General features: G+C 43.4%; 1 protein-coding gene across 1 annotated transcript; it reads right to left on the bottom strand.

Moving 5' to 3' along the window:
• Positions 1–9,801: 9,801 nt before the first annotated feature.
• On the bottom strand, positions 9,802–21,111 carry CUNH5orf63 (chromosome unknown C5orf63 homolog). Its single transcript, XM_060263407.1, has 3 exons — positions 21,004–21,111; positions 19,728–19,854; positions 9,802–9,998 (listed from the first exon to the last, which is right to left on the bottom strand). Exons 1-3 carry the CDS (start codon positions 21,109–21,111, stop codon positions 9,826–9,828), a joined length of 408 nt encoding a protein of 135 aa, XP_060119390.1. The 3' UTR covers positions 9,802–9,825.
• Between the last annotated feature and the right edge of the window lie 1,197 nt (positions 21,112–22,308).

The following is a 22,308-nucleotide window of genomic DNA, read 5'->3' as shown; positions in this document are numbered from 1 at the left end:
CAGTGCCCACAAACTGTGGATGGGAAAATCCACATCCAGCAGCTGGAACTGAACATCATTAGCCATGGGTCTGAAGAGTGGGAGGGCTGATTCTCATTGCCACTTTCATCTCTCTTATTACAGGTGATCATAAGTAAAATGACATTATGTAGGGAGACAAGCATTGTGTGCAACTGTATGCAAACAACCCACTGGAGTATAAAAGTTTGGACTAAGGCCATCACATCAAAGTGCATCACAATTTTATTGCACATTGCTTCAACAAAATTGTGTTTTGCACCAAAGGCTTATAATTGTGCAGCAAAGATTTTAAAAATCACATTTCTAGTATAGGCTAGCTATGGAGATGAATGAGTTCATAACTGTAATGTTCAAAGTGCTCAGTAAAAAGAACACAAATTGCAATCAAAGCACCCAGAAGTATCAAAGAGTTGAGATGAATGAAGGGAGGGAAGAATTTAAAGAGCAAGGGAGAGAGAGAGAGAGTACATAAAGGGAATATTAATCTCCATTTACCAACATTTTGTCTTTGCCAAAGCTCTTTACAGAAAAGCTAACATCTAAATTGGCTACTGAAATATTTAATTTTCAGCATTAATGAATAATTATCCTTTTTAAAATACTCTTGAGTTTGCTGGGAAAACACAGCCCTTCAAAGAGTTCCTCTTAGAAGAGAGATCTTAAAAAGGCTTCTCTGAAAGACCAAGTTAACTGGAGGCTCAGATTGAATACCATTGTGTAGAGCATCTCTTAGTCCTTCATTCAAAGCAAGTGCACTTATTCTGAAGTGGAACCCTCTTAACTTCTTGTGTCTACATGCTGACGGGGGTAAAAGCAAATTGCATCAAGGGCTGTCACACAAAGCAGCTGCAAGGTCCCTTATTTCAATTGCCAGATCAGAGTAGTTGCACATTGGGATATTTAATGAGACATAAGTTACTATTGTTCCAGTGTAAGATCAATTATATAGAGAAAAATATCAGAAAAGAGCTTAGATTTAAAATTGTTCAGTTCAGCAGTAAAAAGAATGGGTTAGCTCATTATTAAACCAAAAATGGGCCCACAGGTGATTTTTGAAATTTTGTGTGGCTCACCAATTCCTGGTTTCAGCAGGGCAGGGTCCTTCCCCCACCTACAGCTGCTCTCAGAAAGAAAAGGATCTGCTGAGCCATGTCCTACTTCACTAAGACTAGCAAAGGAAGCTGCTAGGGCTAAGCTAAATTTAATAGAACACAATTTCTCTGAATGAAGATACAGTATTTTAATGCAGTCCTTTTCAAATTATTATTTTGTAGCATTTGATGTGCGAGGAGAAAATGTAAGAACCCAGAGAGGTGCTTGTTTTTGAGAAATTCTTGTTTTTCCAAGATTGAAATTACAGGTCCATGTGGGGGCAGGGCAGGAATTCTCTCCTGTCTCAGACATGCATCTGGCCTATCAATCACTTTGCTGAGGAAGATGGTGCTCTATCTATGCAGGAGATTTCAAGCATGTGTTGGGTTACTGAAAGGGGGGCACAGAAGACTGAAACGATTTATGACTGTATTGAACTCACCTTGTCAGCCCCACTCTCTTCAGGAATGACATCCACATGGGTCTTGTACCTACAATGGATGAGGTGTCTTCCTACACAGAAGTAGAAAGTCATCAGAAAGATCTACAGGAAACAGGATTCTGGGATCCAGTTGAGAATGGGCCAGTTCTTGTCCACTGATATTATGTCTTCTGAAAGCAACTGAGATCACTGCCCCTTATATTACACCTTGTTTTTTGTAACTCTGGCTATGATCATCCACCACATCCATATTAAGCAATATGAGGAAGGAACCTTCTTTGGCATGGTCATGCATTTGCAGTCACAGTGGCAACACATGGAATCCTTCCACTGTCAATGCTTCCAGGGTTCATCAGCAAGGAAGTGATGACTCTATGCAGAAATAGTTGAAGGATGTCTATAATGGATGAGGGCATGGGCTACATGGGATTTTGTTTCCATGTGGGAAGCAACACCTGAGGCTGCAAACAGAGGCTTCTATGATGTCTGGTGTTCCTGGCAATACAGTTGCAGCAGTCATTGTTAAGAGGTAGAAGCAGAAGTGTCACCAAAACAGCCCACAGTCACTGAGGGAGAATTTGGATGCTGCTTTCCACAGCCAGTGGTGAGTCCCTTTTCTGCAGCAGCAAAGTAGCTGGCTTATTGTAGAACAGAGTGGCCAGAAATCCATGCCAAATCTCTTATTGGTGAGCTCCTTGAATTTTTTTTCTTAAGGAGATTTATCCCCTGGGGACATCATGGCTTCTCTTGATATCATAACCTCTCTTGATATCTCTTTGGGCAGCCAATGTATGCAAGATGTATTCAAGATGGCGGACGAGACAATAGCTCAGGTGCTAGGGCTCTTGTAAATGTAGTAGCTCCCGCACAGCAGGCTACTAATAAAACAACAATAAATGACAAACAACGAAACCGTCAAGAAGTGGCTGGAGAAGGGTGAGATTTGACTTACAATTGGGACTGCAATAGTTTTTCGTGGTAGCTCTTTGCCCTCAAGACAATCCGACCGAGAGTGCTGCTGCCAACCGGGCCTGGTGCTGACGTGGAGGTTGGGTGCGGCCATGGGCTAGAGTGCGAGGTGAGGTTGGGTCGTGGAGCGGAGTGCAGAACGCCGAGGACACTGACCAGCCGGCTGAAGAAGGCTGCCGAGGGCTGCCAGCAAGAACGCAGTGCGGCTGGCGACTGCTGCGGGTGGAGTTTCCCACAGGCGACACGGGTTGGAGTGGTGGATTTTTCTCTTTCCGGAGCATTCTATTTCTGTGGGCACCCTCCAGCTTCCATCCCTGCGGGCGTTGCTGGAGTGCAACTGAACCGACGGCTGGGAGCCCCATGACCACAAGGCCCTGTACGGGGCTCAAGTGGTGTGTGGAGGCCTGGTGTGTTGGACTGTAGAGGGGTTGCACTGTGACCCGAGATGCGGTGGAATTTGTGACTACTCTCTGACTAGGAGTTGAAAGGGTTTAACCCAGACAGTTAAGAAGGATACGGGGAGGTCTTATCCCCCCCCCATGTCCCCTGAGCTGTTCGGGGTCCATCGGGCCCTAGACAACACTGCCGCACTTCAATAGACTGCGTCTGAGACTGCACTTTAAGAACACTTATGAGCAGCTGCACTTTTAAAAAGAAAAAATCAAATTGCACTAACATCTGGCACTTTAATATCTCTCACTCCTAACTAACACTTTAACCTCCATTCTTCACTGATATCAAAAATTGTTTTATATTGCTGGCCACTAAATCGATTGGTATAACTGTATTTGTTATTTAATTGGAATATTATTTAATTGTTTAGCATTAAAGAAATTTAAATATTTGTTTATATTTTTAGCAAATTAATTTATGGGTAGATAGAGATTGGGGGGTGTTTATCTATTAATGTGCTATTGATGAAATTAAATATTTTGGCTAATCAATTAGAGGGGAGTTTTTAGGGTTGGAATTTTTAAATTAAATTAACTATTGATCAAATTAGTAGTGAGCCAGCCAATTTGGGGATAGTGAGTGAGGGGTGGGGGGTTAAAGTGTTTTGAGATTTTATAGGGGGATGAGGGAGGTTGTCTCTGTGCTAGCGAAGGCCACATTGGACACAGGTGTGGATGCCTGACCTGGGGATTCCAGTACTCCTGGGGAGGGGAAGGTATGACGGTGGGAGCAGACAGAATTATAAGGGAAGGAGGCCGAGACAAAACAGTGCTCGGCCCCCTTCCAGCCTGCATCCCATCCCGACGGTGACAGGTAGTGGGACCAAGAGGAATAGCCCGCCTCCGTCACTGGTGTTATATAACGCCAGGTCCATAAATAATAAGACCTCGATCCTTAGGGAGTTCCTGCTTAAACAGGACATGGACCTGGCTTGCGTGACCGAGACCTGGGTGCAAGATGGGGAGATGGTAGCTTTCTTCCAGATGACTCCCCCAGGATACTCGGTCTTTCACCAATCATGAATTAGTGGGCGGGGGGAGGGGTGGTGCTATTCATACAGGAGGATTACTCCTTCCGGGAGCTTCTGGCCCCAACCATCAATGGTATAGAATGTGCCAATCTGGCGTGGGATGTGGGGGAGGGGTTGGCGATCTGGCTGGTGTACCATCCGCCTAATGCACCAGCCAGCGCCTTACCATCCCTGATGGAGGCATTCACAGGCTGGGCGTTGGAATACCCAAGGCTTGTGATCCTGGGTGATTTCAATGTCCATGCCGATGACACGGCCTCCAGTCAGGCAATGGGCCTAATGTCTTCCAAAGTGACACTGGGACTCTCCCAATTAGTTACAACTCCCACTTACCAGGCGGGACACATGTTAGATTTGGTCTTTGTGGCCGGGGTTCTGGTGAACGGTATTACCGCTGAGGTGGTGCCATGGTCGGACTATTTTGCCCTCAAGGCTCATGTAAATGCGCCGTCCCAACTCTGTATGGGCGGAGAGCCTATTTCGGCTCGCCTGCGGAGTCTGTTGGACTCTGAGCGGTTCCAAATGGCTTTGCGGGATCCCTGGTCCCCTGGCGATTCCCTTGATGACGTGGTCAAGGCTTGGCATGGCCGACTATCCAGGGTCATCAATGAGATCGCACCCCAGCGTCCTCTGCACCCTCATGTTAAGCTGGCTCCGTGGTACACCCCGGAGCTACAACAGCTGAAAAGGGCTCAGACGGCTAGAGAGGCAGTGGCAGCATACTCGTGACGAAGCGACAAGAACATCTTATAGAACGTTTATAATAATAATAATAACTTTTATTTCTATCCCGCCCTCCCCGCCTAGGCGGCTCAGGGCGGCTAACAACAATTTACACGTTAACATAAATAATAAAACTTTAAATTTAACAATTAAAATTAAACATATAAAAACCAGTCAGTTAAGTTAAAATACATATGAGGTCTTATGAGATGGCAATCAAAGCCACAAAGAAGTTTACTTTGCGGCTAAGATTGTCTCTGCAAATTCGCGCCCGGCACAATTATTTAGGATAATTGGGAATCTCACAACACTGCCTCAAGGCAGACCAAATGTTAGAGAATTAGAGATTGGCTGTGAGGCTTCTGCAAATTTTTTTGCAGATAAAATCACGTCGCTCCGCCATGACCTTCCTGCCACATTGGATACAATGCAAGAACTCAAGGCTCCATGCCTGTCTTCTGGTTCAGTTCTGGATCACTTTGACACACTTAGCCTGGGGGAAGTTGATGGAATCCTCTCTACTGTACGCCCAACAACTTGTGATCTGGACCCATGCCCCTCTTGGCTAATTAAATCCTGCCAGAGGGAACTTAGATATCCTATATGGAACATCGTAAATAGATCCCTCTCAGAGGGGCATTTTCCAACACCTCTCAAAGAGGCTATGGTTCGCCTTCTCTTGAAAAAGATTACAGTAGATCCATCCAAATTGGCAAACTATCGACCGGTCTCAAATTTACCATTTTGGGGTAAAATTATCGAGAGGGCAGTAGCGTTACAGTTGCAGGTTTTTCTGGATGACGCTTCCATCTTAGATCCTCACCAGTCCGGCTTCTGCCCGGGTCATGGGACAGAGACAGTGTTGGTCGCTTTGGTAGATGATCTCCAGCGGCATCTGGATCGAGGTGGCGTGGTGCTGCTGATGTTGTTAGATCTGTCGGCTGCTTTCAACATGGTCGACCATCAGTTACTGACCCGCCGACTTGCCGACACAGGGATCAGGGGGTCAGCCTTACAGTGGCTTTCCTCTTTCCTTGATGGACGAGGACAAAGGGTGGCAATTGGGGGAGAACTGTCCCAGAGGCACTCACTAGATTGTGGGGTGCCGCAAGGGGCAGTCCTCTCTACGATGTTATTTAACATCTACATGCGCCCCCCTGCCCAGAGGTATGGGCTTGGGTGTCACCAATATGCAGATGACACCCAGCTCTATCTGCTAATAGACGGACGGCCTGACTGCGTCCCAAAAAATCTGGACCTAGCATTGCAAGCCGTGGCAGGTTGGCTCAGGCTGAGTAGGTTGAAGCTGAATCCAACAAAGACGGAGGTCCTTTGCTTGGGTCGTGGCACTCTGGGAAGAGAAATTCCCCTTCCAGTCTTTGATGGTGTGTCACTGAAAGTGGCGCACAGGGTCAAGAGCTTGGGGGTTCTACTGGAGCCTTCATTGTCAATGGAAGCCCAGATAGCGGCCACTGCCAAATCTGCATTTTTCCATCTTAGACGAGCGAGGCAGCTGGCCCCCTTCCCAGAGCATCATGACTTAGCAACAGTGATCCATGCAACTGTCACCTCGAGACTGGATTACTGTAATGCCCTCTACATGGGGCTGCCTTTGTGCCAAACCCAGAAGCTGCAGCTGGTGCAGAATGCGGCGGGTAGGCTGCAATTAGGGCTCCTGAAGTGGGAGCACATACAGCCGGGGCTGTGTGAGCTGCACTGGCTTCCAGTTGTATACCGGGTTTGTTACAAAGTGCTGGTCATCACCTTTAAAGCCCTATATGGTCGAGGGCCTGCCTACCTTAGGGACCGTCTCTCCCCATATAAGCCCCAGAGAGTACTGAGATCAGGGGGAAAGAACTGGTTGACAATCCCTGGGACAAAGGAGGCCAAATTGAAGAGCACACGAGAATGGGCCTTTTCGATCGTAGCTCCACACTGGTGGAATCAGATAAAGTGTGGGCCCTGCGGAGTCTTGATCAATTCCGTAGGGCCTGCAAGACTACTCTTTTTAAAATGGCCTTCGCCTAAATATAGACCTAAGACAGATCTGCTGTGGACATATCCGGCCACCAAACTTACTGAAGAAAACATCTGAGATGTAGCACCACAAATGTTAATTTTAATTGTAAATGATGGTTTTAAATATGATGTTTTTATTTAATGAATTATCTATCTAATTGTACTGATGTTTTACTGTAAATTGAAATTTATATGTTGTGAGCCGCCCTGAGCCTGCTTCGGCAGGGAGGGTGGGATATAAATAAAATGTATTATTATTATTATTAATGTAAATTTTACATCATTATGGCACTTATAAGTCAGCCTTACATGGGTTTGCTCAGCCATAGGTCAGTGAGCATCTCACTTGGCCCCACCTAGTGCTCCAGCTCTGGATTGGGAAATACTGGAGATCTGGGGAGTGGGACCTGAGGAGGGCATAGTTTGGGGAGGGGAGGGACTTCACCTTCCAAAGCCACCATTTTCTCCAGGTGAACAGATTTCTGTTGCCTTGAGATCAGCTATAATAGCAGATGATCTCCAGTCACCACTTGGAGCATGGTAACTCTAGCTCCTCCATTCTGAGACTGGAAACCATGGGTGATAAACTGTTATGCCCAGATATGGCTGGATGGTAGGGCAGACAGTTTTCCACAAAGAAGTGCTGGGGCACATTTAGGAAAGGCTTTAAAAAGGCTTTGCAGGTGGTAACCCAGTAGACAAGGTGTATAGTGTCTTGGTCATTCACATGTACATGTTTTGGTGTATCTTTTGGGGATTTTTTTTTCAGGTTGAAAATGAGTTATTTTAAGGATGGCTGCAGGCTTGCCAACTCCAGGTTGGAAAATTACTGGAGCCTATAGGCAGTAGGATTTGGGTAGGGTATAATGCCATAGAGTCTGCCCTCCAAAGCCACCATTTTCTGCAGGAGAACTGATCTCTGTAGTCTGGAGATCAGCTATAATTTTGGGATAACTCCAGGCCCCACCTGGACATTGGCAACTTTAAATGACTGACAGTAAAGCAACCCAACTGCTCTCCAGCGAGAGCCTTAAGGTGACTGCAGCTGAACTGTATGTTTTCCCTCCATCACCACCCAGTCCATTGTCACAGTACCCTAAAAGTAAATACTTGTGTAAACCACTTTATTGCTAGAGATCAGGCACGGAAGAAATATAAGGCTCTATTCTTCCCAGCAGAGATGCATGGAAGAACTATGCCTGGATGCTAAGTCTTTACCAACCCACAGGTAGGGGTGGAGCCTAATGCTATGCAGGCTCTGAGCCAAAGGTATGGTAAAGCAGCCTGCTAGTGAGAGGCAGTTGAAAAGCAACAAGCAGAGAACCCACTGAGAAAATGCACTTACTGAGTTAAGAACATAAGAGAAGCCATGTTGGATCAGGCCAACGGCCCATCAAGTCCAACACTCTGTGTCACACAGTGGCAAAAAATTTTATATACACACATACACTGTGGCTAATAGCCACTGATGGACCTGTGCTCCATATATTTATCTAAACCCTTCTTGCAGGTGGCTATACTTGTGGCCGCCACCACCTCCTGTGGCAGTGAATTCCACATGTTAATCACCCTTTGGGTGAAGAAGTACCTCCTTTTATCCGTTTTAACCTGTCTGCTCAGCAATTTCATCGAATGCCCATGAGTTCTTGTATTGTGAGAAAGGGAGAAAAGTACTTCTTTCTCTACTTTCTCCATCCCATGCATTATCTTGTAAACCTCTATCATGTCACCCCGCAGTCGACGTTTCTCCAAGCTAAAGAGTCCCAAGCGTTTCAACCTTTCTTCATAGGGAGAGTGCTCCAGCCCTTTAATCATTCTAGTTGCCCTTCTCTGGACTTTCTCCAATGCTATAATATCCTTTTTGAGGTGCAGCGACCAGAACTGCACACAGTACTCCAAATGAGACCACACCATCGATTTATACAGGGGCATTATGATACTGGCTGATTTGTTTTCAATTCCCTTCCTAATAATTCCCAGCATGGCGTTGGCCTTTTTTATTGCAGACGCACACTGTCTTGACATTTTCAGTGAGTTATCTACCACAACCCCAAGATCTCTCTCTTGGTCAGTCTCTGCCAGTTCACACCCCATCAACTTGTATTTGTAGCTGGGATTCTTGGCCCCAATGTGCATTACTTTGCACTTGGCCACATTGAACCGCATCTGCCACGTTGACGCCCACTCACCCAGCCTCAACAGATCTCTTTGGAGTTCCTCACAATCCTCTCTGGTTCTCACCACCCTGAACAATTTAGTGTCATCCGCAAACTTGGCCACTTCACTGCTCACTCCCAACTCTAAATCATTTATGAACAAGTTAAAGAGCATGGGACCCAGTACCGAGCCCTGCGGCACCCCACTGCTTACCGTCCTCCACTGCGAAGACTGCCCATTTATACTGACTCTCTGCTTCCTATTACTAAGCCAGTTTTTGATCCACAAGAGGACCTGTCCTTTTACTCCATGACTCTCAAGTTTTCTAAGGAGCCTTTGATGAGGAACTTTATCAAAAGCTTTCTGGAAGTCAAGGTAAACAACATCTATCGGGTCTCCTTTGTCCACATGTTTGTTCACCCTCTCAAAGAAATGTAACAGGTTAGTGAGGCAAGATCTTCCCTTGCAGAACCCATGCTGAGTCTTCCTCAATAACCCGTGTTCATCAATGTGCCTACTCATTCTGTCCTTGATTTTGGTTTCTACCAACTTTCCCGGTATTGAAGTCAGACTGACTGGCCTGTAATTTCCCGGATCTCCTCTGGAACCCTTTTTAAAGATGGGGGTGACATTTGCTACCTTCCAGTCCTCAGGAACGGAGGCAGATTTCAATGAAAGATTACAGATTTTTGTTAGAAGATCCACAAGTTCAACTTTGAGTCCACAAGTTCAACTTTGAGTTTTGTACACTTCCATCTTTTCTTCATAATCAGTTTCAGCAAACAGAAAATATTTCTGATTGCAGCACATGTCAAACACTATCTTCATTAACTTCTTACAATTCTAATATTTTACTTGGTTGGGAAGCAGCACAAAATTATTTTATGTTCTGCTTGCAATTCACTCATTTCTTTCAATTCTAGTTACCATCTTGCAACTTTATTTTCAACACCCGATTCTCCAATTTTTCTATATCCACACAGTGTTTCATCAGAAATTGACCATTCAAATGAAAGACTGGTATGTCATTTTTGTACCTTTCATACCAAGCTTTGTGATCTGTAAGGGTGAGGTCCAGCTCCTGCAAAATAACTAAATTAGAAACAACTAAATTACTAAATAAACAAAAACAAACAACAACAAATGTCTTAGCATGCATATTTTAAAAGTATGTTGCACTGAAATAATAAATTCAGCTCCAAGAAAATACATTTAGGATCACAGTATAAGTAACTGTTTAGTTCCAAAGTACACAATATTAAGTGATGATGAAATTCACAGCTTGTGTACCAATACATTATGCAGATTTTTGATCTTGTTGCAAGACCAGGGCTGGCCCTGCCATTAGACAAACTAGGCAATTGCCTAGAGTGCTGGCCTTCTGGGAGCACCGAATTGGACACCCCCATGTGACTTAATGATGTTATCAATGCAAGGGGGAGGCAAAAGTTAGCCTTGCCTAGGGTGCCAGACAGTCTAGGGCTAGCACTGTGCAGGACTCCTGTACAAAACAATAGTATTGTTCTGCTTTTTAAACAAAAAAATCTGGTGACTTAGAACATTTTCAGGGAATCAGACGAAACAAGTTAGATCCTCAAATACGTATTTCAGATCTCATTCTGGAATTTGCTGGATTTCACTGCCTGAAATTTTCCTTGCATGATCTTTCAGACCAGGCCCGTAGCCATGGTGGGGTCCAGGGGGGGGGGGGAATGGCCGCTCCACCCAACGCCCACTTCCACCTGTGTGGCCCCATCTTTCTCCACTGCTCTCCTTGTGGCCCTGTTTTTGCTGCCGCCAGTCTCCCTAGGCTCTTCCCTGCCTCCCCCGCTCTCCCCGCAGCCCCGTTTTTGCCACCGCCGCTCTCCCCACAGCCCCATTTTAGCTGCTGCCGCTCTCCTCGGGCTCTTCCCTGCCTCTCCCACTCTTACCACAGCCCTGTTTTTGCCACCACTGCCACTCTCCCCGGGCTTTTCCCTGCCTCCCCCGCTCTCCCCACAGCCCCGTTTTCGCCACAGCAGCTCTGCCAGGCCTCTTCCCTGCCTCCCCCGCTCTCCCCGCAGCCCCATTTTCGCCACCGCCACTCTCTCTGAGCTCTTCCCTGCCTCCCAAGCTCTCCCCGCAGCCCTATTTTCACTGCCACCGCTCTCCCCAGGCTCTTCCCTGCCTCCCCCGCAGCCCCATTTTCGCCGCTGCTGCTCTTCCCAAACTCTTCCCTGCCTCCCAAGGTCTCCCCGCAGCCCCATTTTCGCTGCCGCTGCTCTCCCCAGACTCTTCCCTGCCTCCTAAGCTCTCCCTGCAGCCCCATTTTTGCCGCTGCCGCTCTCCCCGGGCTCTCCCCTGCCTCTCTCACTCTTCCCACACTGCCCACAGCCCCATTTTTGCCACCGCTGCTCTCTCCAGGCTCTTCCCTGTCTCCCAAGCTCTTCCCGCAGCCCCATTTTTGCCGCCGCCACTTTCCCCAGGCTCTTCTTCGCACCCCCAAACGTGTGTGTGTGAGAGAGAGCTGGGGCCCGGAGGCTGGCTGCTGGAAGAAGCAGCCAAGACTCCACAGCCCCCCCACCCAAACTTTTATGTCCTGGCTCCCCCACCCGAAAATTTCTGGCTACGGGGCTGTTTCAGACACAGTTTATATTTGGTTATTCTTGCTGCATTTATCTCTGGATGATTGTATAGGGACAGACTAGCCAATTTATAGGCCTTTCAGTTGCTAATGCATGCAGAGGTTGTCTTCAGAAGTTGCCATTGCCTGCTAGGCTTTTTGGCAGATCTTAGCAAGTCTTGTAGGTGCTGGAGGAAGGCAAGGCATTCATCACAAGACAGAATTAGTTAACAAATTCTGCGGCTTTTGGGTTCTCTGTCTAGCTGAGTCCACTTGTCAATCCTGTCAATCAAGAAGCAAAATCCATTTTTCTCTAAATTACACTTTCTTTATACTAACTCATATCTGAGTAAAGAAGCCAATTAATATCTCCTGTAACATAGAATGCACTCTTCTAATTCAATCCTATTGAATAGTGTAAGGAAAAGCCCCTACTTTTTATACACATGGACATTGTGATCACCAGTATGGTTGCCAGGGTGCCTGGAGTTTTGACTCGCACACATCTGCTCTAAGAAGTGGACTTTGCCCACAGTTTCTAAGGCTTATGTGGATACTATAAGCCTCAGCTTTGCAGCAGCATTTTACATCTCTGGATGGGTGTTAGCAAGAACTACAGACGAGCTTCCAGCTGCTCCTTGTGTGTCCAGTCTTGGCCGCTGCAGTGGAAGGAGCCATGCCACCGTATTTCCAGCCTGTTTCCTTGAACCAAAGGCTAACACCACCAGAATCCATCTTGTTTTCCTGACTCCATAGCCAACAGCTGCTTCAACTTCTGCATAAGGCAATCAAGCTTATCCAGGCATGGATCCTGCCTGACCACTCAAGCCTGTGTCTAACAAAACCCAGGACAAAGACTGGTGCCAAGAAGAAGACTGAAGAAGAGGAAGACCATCTTCAGCCAGAGCCAAGTTCCATTGTAAACCAGGTGTTACCTAGGCCAGCATTTGATTCTCTATTGTCACCCTGTTAGATAAGTCCATATAGTCGTAAGCATTCCCCACCCAGTAATCACTTCCATTCTTCTTCCCAACTGTCACTTTGGAGCCTCCCCCTGGTCCGTTTCAATCTGAAAGTTCTCTCAGGTATCCAGGATCCAGGCAAGTCCATTGGTCAAGAGCAAGCACCCAATTAGGTGCCACCAATGAACTTTCTATTGGCTACTGCAGTAGTCCAGCCCTTATGGTCACTGCAGAGCCTCCCCTTTCTCCTCCCTCATACCTCCCAGCCCCTGAGGGTCTAAGGTAGTCTATTTAACCTCTGACCCAACTCCACTCATGTGTGCATCTAGCAGTACCCCAGTTCTGCTTGAGCACAATAAGATCTCGATCAATGCCTGTATCCTATTACACAGATGACTTTGGATTTTATAACAGAATAAAAGAGGAGGGGCAGGGTCAAGAAAGACAAGAACATCCATTCTTTAACTCCTTCCACCACACTTCACCCTACAAGCCAGTCTACTGTGTGTCATGACTACAAATCACATGGCCCATGACAGGGTGTATGCAGAATATGAGAGCAGAAGCACATGCCATTGTCAGTGAGTCCCTGCACTTGCTGTGAGCATACAGCTCCTTCCCATTACAAGGTAGAAGCAAGTACATACTTAGGTGGTTCCTACCCCTATCCAAACACTTTTCTGAGCAAAGCATGATGCCTTCCTTCAGCTCCTGAGTCTCAGGAGCTGAAGGAAGGCGTATTAGGATGGATCTGCTCCATTAATCCTTTAAATGTGTACCAGTTTCTGCCCTGTAACATGTGAGGCAGCTGTCAAAAGGAAGAGTGGAGGTAAGAACAAAGGACATAAGGTGCTCCTGTGACCCTCTTTCACTGGTAATTCAATCAGGAAGAAATAGGATGTCTTCTTGCTTTCTAAACAGCAAGAAGACATCCTATTCTAAATAGCAAGAAGACATTTGATTCTGCTGTCTGAAGCCGTGATATGCAATATGAAAGCACTCAGAAACATTTGCCGGGGAGCCACAACTGCTTGTAACCTCCTCACACATTTACTGTGTGTTTACAGATGCCTGTCTTCCCTCCAGAGTTACAGTACTCATTCCCTTGACCCATGTGGATGCGCACTGAAGTTGCATCTTCCTTGCCAAGCATGAAGCTCCTTTAAGTAGCTCCAAAGACAGTTGAGGTTGAAAGGACTGGGAATTCCATTCATTGATTCTGTCTCCTATAGGAAAAACCTGTGGGTCCTTCAAGCTGCTGTGATCACTTCTAGTCCACAATGGTCTCTTCATGCGCTCACTTTTTGCCAAGAAAAACAACTTACCAAGAGATATTGTTATAAGATATATGACAAAGGAAATGGTGGGAAGGATCATGAATACAAATTTTAAAAAGACATCGATAGTGGGAGGCAGTAAAGTGAGAATTATGAAGGAGTTGCCAAGGCAAGTGATAAATGATAGGAGAACATATAAAAAGCTGACAGAAAAATTGAGAGACAATGGCACGAGGTTTAGATGGATAATACCTGAAGGCTTGAGCTTTGAACTCCAGGGGAAGAGAGTCACAATTACAAATGCTCAGGAGTTGTGTAGATTTTTTGAAGAAAATAAAGAGTTTGCACCATGATGGATTACAAATTATTGTCTTGGAATGTTAATGGACTAAATTCTCCACAAAAAAGAAGGGCAACATTTCATTGGATTAAAAAGCAAAATTATAATATAATTTGTTTGCAAGAAGTACACATTAAACAAAAGGATTACAAATTTTTATGGAATAAACAATTGGGAACAGAATTTTTTTCCCTAGCTGAACAGAAGAAAAGGGGAGTGGTTTTATATATTAAACATGAATTGGAGCCAAAATTAGTATTTAAAGACAAGGATGGAAGATTTGTAGAAGTGGAGATAACATTAAATGGGAAAAAAACGTTGTTATTGGGACTATATGCGCCTAATGGTGCAAAGGATGCTTTTTAAAAAGACATTATAAAAAAATTTGATGAGTTGACTTATGATCAAGTATTGCTAATGGGAGACTTTAATGGAACAGTTAAGAATTCATTGGATAGATCTGGAGGGAAAAAATGATGGGAAAGAAGGGAAACTGCCAAAATCCTTCTTTGAATTGGCTAAACAAGAAAATTTAGAAGATATATGGAGGAAATTTAATCCTGAAGTGCAGGACTATACTTTTTTTTCAGCAAGACATAAAACTTTCTCTAGAATTGACATGCTGTGGGAAACTAAAGACTTAAGTTTTAAACAAGAAAGATAGAGATTTTACCTAAAATTGGGGCCGATCATAACCCAATAATGTGGATTACAAAATTGTCTAAGAAATTAAGAAGATGGAGATTGAATGAAGATTTGCTACAGAATAAAGAGACAGTGACATTCCTAAAAAAGGAAACTAAAGCTTTTTTCCAAGTGAATGATAGAAAAGATATTGATTTTCAAACAGTCTGGGATGCTTACAAAGCAGTAATGAGAGGAGTGTTGTTTACTTTGAATAATAAAGATAAAAGAAGTAAAGAAAAACAGTTAGTGGACATTCAAAATGAAATAAAGAAAAAGGAAGGGGAGCTGAGAAAAAGACCAGGGAAAAAGAAAATTTTAAGGGAAATTACAATATTACAAACCCAATTGAGACATTTGTTGAACAAAGAGGTGGAATGGAATTTGAAAAGACTTCAGCAGAAATCCTTTGAGGGAGCAAATAAGCCGGGAAAATATTTGGCTTGGCAATTGAAGGAAAAGAGAGAAAACAGAATTATTAATAGAATTGTGGTAGATGGAAGAGAGGTGGTTACCCAAGAGGGAATAAAGAGAATTTTTCAAGTACTATGCCAAACTGTTTAAAGGTGTTAAAATAAAGAAAGAAAGAGAAGATGGATGAATATTTACAAAAGTTAAAAATAGAACCTCTAACTGAAAATATGAGAAAAGTTTTGAATGATCCAGTAGAAAAGATAGAAATTGAAGCAGCAATCAACGCAATGAAAAATGGAAAAGCTCCTGGGCCAGATGGATATATAGCTAAATATTTTAAAACTCTTAAAGATGAATTAATACCAAAATTGCAGAAGCTGATGAATATAATAAGAATAAAAGGGAATGTACCAAATACTTGGAAAGAAGCTGTTATCTCCTTGATACCTAAAGAAGATAGAGATGCCACGAATGTAAAGAACTACAGACCAATTTCGTTATTAAATAATGACTATAAACATTATAAAGTCATTATAGCAAAGTTATATCTATATCTTACAACTTAAAAAAGGAAAAATTTATCTACCCCATATCTTACTTTCCCTCCACCCCTCCCCCCGTTACTTGACCCCCCGCCAGTGTTATTTACTTAAAAAAACCCCAAATATTAAAGGTACCCTTAACTATTAAAAAACCCAAAAGTTATACTCTTGTTTTAAAAACTTAATCATTATCAAAGATTGTCCAATGTCCCTTTATTTTCCACTCTTTTTCTACGTATCTTCTGAACTTCTTCCACTCCAACTTAAAAAGTTCTAAATCATAATCTCTTAATATTCTAGTTAATTTGTCCATTTCACTCCATGACATAACTTTTATAATCCAGTCCCATTTCTCTGGTATTTTTTCTTGCTTCCACAACTGCGCATACAATGTCTTAGCAGCTGAGAGCAAGTACCAAATTAAAGTTCTATCTTCTTTTGGAAATTTTTCCATATGTAGTCCCAACAGAAAAGTCTCTGCAACTTTATTAAACTCATATCCCAAGATATTAGAAATCTCTTGCTGAATCATCTGCCAAAACATTTTAGCTCTTTCACAAGTCCACCACATATGGTAGAAAGAACCTTCATGCTTTTTACATTTCCAACATTTATAAAAAGTCCCGCCAACTCCCCATATTCTTGTATTTGTAGCTGGGATTTTTCCTTTTTTAAGTTGTAAGATATAGATATAACTTTGCTACCATATGTTACTAATAAAATTGTTTATAACCACAATGGTCTCTTCATGCAAAGTTACACCAGTCTAAGGCCAGATCCTTCCTCAGCTAAATGGAGACACTTCACTTTCAAATCTCAGAAATAACTTTCAAAGAGGCCATATCTTTATTCAGCTACTGTCAGGAACAATAAAACTTTAGAATGTGCTATAGTGAGAGTTCATATTTCAGAAAAGCAAGACATTTTTCTCTTTTACCATTAATAATGCTAAAGTCACTGCACAATATCCCATTCTGAGAAAAGGGATGTAGCTTCAGATACTCTTAGCTGCAGATACTCTTACTCCAGATACAAATAATACTCTTACTGGTAAGATTCTCAGTAGCCTAGGTTTAAGCTACTCTAATGGGACACTCAAGAACTTTTAGGCAACCTTAATTCCCTTCCAAGAATCCTCAATTGCTTCTACTGTAAAAGGGAAACTGCATTTTTTACAGAAGAAACATTCAGACCTGCTGGGCACCAAGAATATGAAATGGCAGGTTTATCCCTTCAGTGCATTCTGCCCTCCTTACTTAAAAACATATCTGAGGCTGGACTGAGTGGCCCCAAGCTGGGAACACAAAATTAGGCTATTATAAGAGGCCTGCATTTTAGAGAGATAATTTTGCTCTGCAATTGCCAGTGATCCCACACATCCCTCTGCTAAAAAAAAAAAAGCAAAAAAGCAGCACATTAACACAAGCGTACATTTAACAAAGGGGGCAGTTTAGAATATGATTTGCAGTTTGTTAATGACAATTTGCCCTTAAAATTTCAAACTGTTAAGACTCGGCATGTGCTAAAGCATCACAAATGGCTTTTCCTCTACCCAATTATTAACCTCTAAAAGTAATCCTGTTATTCACCACCTCATTGCCTTCTGCATTATAAACTGCACATCCAGCTGGCACAAACAGACCTGCAACTTTAACACTTTCTCATAGAAAGAATGATTTTGAACAATGCACCCAATAAAGCTTTAACTTGGCTTAATTGGATCACATTAACTAAATAAAATGCTCTGAAATCAGATTTGCTATTAATTCTACAAAGCCAACTGTCTTTTCTATCCATTTTTAACCTCTTTTCTATAAATTCTCGCAGCATTCTGACAAAACCAAACATTTATCTAGCAGATGAACTGCTCTGATGAGCAGGTTCCTTTGTGGCAAATCCATGGGGTCATCTACTGAAGCTGGTGGGCAGCAGAATCAATGCGATAGAGAATCAATTATTTAATGCAGTCTCTATGGCTAATACCAAACATACCTTTTTAAACAAAGAAACCAATAATAATTAGTAATTCCTTCTAGATATTCAAATTCTATAGCAGTATTAGCAACAGCCCTATTTTCATAGATATTTGACTATCATGTGGGTTAAATAGAAGAATATATTATTAGCCCTTTCTTCTGCATTTCCTGAAAACAAGTGTTTAGCTGCTGTCAGTAGATCAATTATTGGCTTAGCCAACTGTTGCTGGGAAAGCAGACACAAACTGGGACACTTCTATGCTTAACAACAAACTATATAACTTCAAAAATTGCCTGGGAGATCCAAGACACAATTCTCAATCAACAACCAATCAATTATCTTATTCCTGTAAGTCTTTTAGGTCTGCTCCTCCTGTATCTCTTATGTAAAAGGCAGCAATTGACTATTCCTGCAGGCATTAATTTTTAATCTGTTAGCAGTCTTGGATCCTAGTTTGCTGGGTGAAAGGCAGATTTGTAAACTTCTGAAATAAAATTTTGAATCTTGATTACCCAGAGCCCTGCAAAACAGCTGAAAGAGTGACATACAGCATATTGCTAAACTATGCAATAAGTTTTTTTAAAAAAAAGTCATAATTTTTTCTTAGATGCTATTGAGTAATTTGAGAGTTTTGCAGATATCATGGACTGCTAAAAAGACAACTAAGTGGATTCTAGAGGAAATCAAGCCTGAAGCTAAAATGAATAAACTGGTGCTATCATACTTTGGTCACAGAAGCTAAAATGAATAAACTGGTGCTATCATACTTTGGTCACATTATGAGAAGACAAAACTCACTGGAAAAGACCACAATGTTAGGAAAAGTTAAAGGCAGTAGCAAAAGAGGAAGACCCAACATGAGATATATTGACTCAATAAGGGAAGCCATCATCCTTGGTTTGCAAGATCTGAGCAAGGCTGTTAACAACAGGACTTCTTGGAGATCATTAATTCATAGGGTCATCATAAATCAGAAGCAGTTTGACAAAACTTAGAAAACCCACTGGTTAATTTACTGATTTTATTCATTTTCTCCCTATAGGGGACTCAGGGCGGCTTACATTATTCTTCTCCATGTTATCCTCATAACAACTCTGTGAGAGACGATAGGCTGTAAGTGTGTGATTGGCCCAAAATCACCCAACAAATTTCTATGGCAGAGTGGGGATTTGAACCTGGATCTCCCAGATCCATGATTAGTCTAACAATTGCATCACACTAACTTTCACTGGGCTGGATCCAGACTAAGTTTTCCATCAGCAGAATATAACATTTCTGCCTTTGCCCTCCCACAAAATGCTACTTCTGGGGGACTGGCAACCCTGAGAAAAAAAACAGCCTGAGTCTACAGTGGGACGACAAAATCAGTGGAAATGGCCAGTTTAGCCTGGATTCAACCTGATTAGTTCCTGCTTCTGCTTTGGTCTTGATTCCATCATCCTCCCAGCAAGATAATTGGCCAGTTGCATACAGCTTAGCAAATAACAAGGACCTGCAAAGACTACAGGAGGGCATCTCATTTCTCCCTTCCCTATTATTTCTTCTCTCCTTTTCCTGCTTCCTTCTCTCCTTTTCATGCAAGAGCTAACTGACCTTTATCTAACCCCCTTCCCTTGCCCTGGCAGACATTACCTGGAGAAATTATGGCTCAATTGCACAATGTTTGCCGCACAACTGCATGGTGAAAAACCTGCAAGGACTTGCAGAAGGCGACTCACTTTCCCTGCATCCCCTTCCTCACTCTAATTTCTCTTTCCCTCCTCCTAGCAATCCATATATCTTCACCCTTCCTTTCTTCCTTTACTCTTTTTCACTCCCTAACCAACTTACCTTTTATTTCCTCCACTGTCTTCAGCTATATTTACTTCATTAATAATGGGGAGAATATGTAAGTGCCCCAAGGTCACCCAGTGAGCTTCCATGGCAGAGAGATGATTCAAACGAGGATCTCCCAGATCCTAGTCTGAATCTCTAACCACTGCATCACACTTGCTTTTGAGCAGTGGCTGCTGTTGAATAGTACCTAGTAGCTGGGCCTGGGTGAGTAATGCAAGTTGTGTGGCAACAAGCAGCCTAGTAGTTGTTGTCAGGCAAGGCTCTGATGAGTCCTCCTTCAAAGACCAGCTCTGGAAAAGGCCCTGCTGCTTCCCCTATATTTTAGTGACAAAAATTAAGAATTAAAGGCTGGCAATACTTTTGTGGATTACCTAGCAATAGCCACTGAGGGAATTTGTAGAATCACTGCTACTATTATTTTGGGTGGTTTTAACACCTCAATGTATCCGGGGAGGGGGGGAGGATTTTTCAGGTTTGTAGAGTAGGCTTCCCAACCCCCCTCCGCCCTGCTGGGGGACCCCTGAATTAGCAGCCTTTTCCCCTGATCTCCAAAAACGTAGAAGCGGGAGGGGTGTGGGGGGGAAACGGCGCGGCCTCCCTTCACGAGGTGCATGCTGGGACTTGTAGTCCTTGCATCCTCTCCGGCTGCTACAGGCATCTCCTCGGGGAGTCTGGCCAGCGGAGGGGGGGAGCTCTGCCCCCAGAGGACCATGTGCGTTTCTACCTCCGGAGGCTTCAGTCGCTGATTGAAAGGCTTCCTCTTGGGATGGGGTGTCTGTGTTACTTTGAAGAAGTTGGCAGCAACTCGTGAGTAGAGAGGCCAATCCCCCTTCAGTGTTGCCAGAAATGGGGGGGGGGGGGAGAAAGTCTGCTGAGTACTTCATTATTCTCTATGTGGAGATCGATTCTCATAGGGTATAATGGGAAATTGATCTGGAGGTTTTGGGGGCTCTGGGGGCGCTGTTTTTTGAGGTAGAGGCACCAGATTTTCAATATAGTATCTAGTGATTCTCTTCAAAGTATCCGCCAAGTTTCAAAACAATTGGACCATGGGGTCTAATTCTATGAGCCCCAAAAGAAGGTGCCCCTATCCTTCATTATTTCCTATGGAAGGAAGACATTTAAAAAGGTGTGCGGTCCCTTTAAATGTGATGGCCACAACTCCCTTGGAGTTCAATTATGCTTGTCACACCCTTGTTCCTGGCTCCGCCCTGATGTCTCCTGGCTCCACCCCCAAAGTCTCCTTGCTCCACCCCCAAAGTCCCCAGATATTTCTTGAATTGGACTTGGCAACCCTATTGTAGAGAGATCTATCTTGTCTGTTCATGGCTCCAATCTCCATATTTAAAACACCCACAAATCAGTTATGATGAGATTATAGTGATGATGATGTCTCTTTTGAAAACTGAATACAGACCTTCCATTTTATGTCACTCAGTCAAGTTTACTCAAGTAGTATTTACCTTAGTGAATAATGCTAACACTGGTAATTTGCTAACAGCTTCACACAATAGTCTTTGGAGTGGACTTGAAGAATGTTTTGCTAGCAGCAGTGTCCAGCTCTGGAACATCTATATTCTGCTGAAATAATAAAGCATCCATATTCAATTACATACATGGTACATTTTAATTGCAAACCGTTATATATGAAAAAACAGACACCAGAAAGCAATGATGTTTCAATAAAAGATCTGAAATATAAATAAAATTATAAATCATTTTCACAACACTCTGGGAAGAAAAGGTATACAATAAAATGAGCACAATAATTAAACGCAACCCAAGAAGTACAGTTTAAAATTAAAGTAACGTTTTCTTGCTGAAATGCCCTTTTTAAATTCACTAACAAGTACTTATATAAATACACTACATGTTTCAAATAGGGTTGCAAGCATCTCACAAGGATTGGGGATTCCCTGCCCCTGGGTCATGTCCCCCACAAATCAGCTGGCCAGAGGAGGAACTTATAAGCAGCAGGGAAGCCTAGCTCTGTGTTTCTGCAATGTCAACAGCAGCAAAAAGAGCCCTAGGCTGGTATCACCAAAATTTTGGCAACATTATTTCTGGTACACACTGAAACAGACATCATGACATTGCTTACAAACTGGTGATGCTCTGGTATTTGGGCAAAAATTTTACATGGTAAAAATAGCTTCCACCATAGAGGTTTTGCTCAAATACCAGGGCATTAGCACACTGCTGGCAATGTAATGATGTCACTTCCAGTGTATGCTGGCAGTGACATTGTCAGTTGCATGGCTGAAAATATTGGAGGAGGCTAGGGTTGCCAAGTCCAATTCAAGAAATATCTGGGGACTTTGGGGATGGAGCCAGGAGACATTGGGGCAGAGCCAGGGGCAAGGATAATTGAACTCCAAGGGAGTTCATCACATTTAAAGGGACAGCACACCTTTTTAAATGCCTTCCTTCCATAGTGGATGGATAGGGGCACCTTCTTTTGGGGCTCATAGATTTGGACCCCCTGGTCCAATCATTTTGAAACTTGAGGGGTATTTTGGGGAGTGGCACTAGATGCTATACTGAAAATTTGGTACACCTACCTCAGAAAACAGCCCCCCCGGAGCCCCTGATATGTCCAGATCAATTCCCCATTATACCCTATGAGAATCGATCTCCACATAGGGAATAATGCCCAGGAGACATTTCCCTCCTCCACCACTTTCTGGTGACTCTGTCAACTTTTTCAAAGTAACACAGACACACCATCCCAAGAGGAAGCCTTTCAATCAGAGTCTGAAGCCTCTGGA

The sequence above is a fragment of the Heteronotia binoei genome, unplaced genomic scaffold (assembly GCF_032191835.1).
Source record: "Heteronotia binoei isolate CCM8104 ecotype False Entrance Well unplaced genomic scaffold, APGP_CSIRO_Hbin_v1 ptg000055l___fragment_4___debris, whole genome shotgun sequence".
Lineage (NCBI taxonomy): Eukaryota > Metazoa > Chordata > Lepidosauria > Squamata > Gekkonidae > Heteronotia > Heteronotia binoei.
Note: the sequence above shows the minus strand (reverse complement) of the source record. Positions and strands in the feature narration are given on the sequence as shown.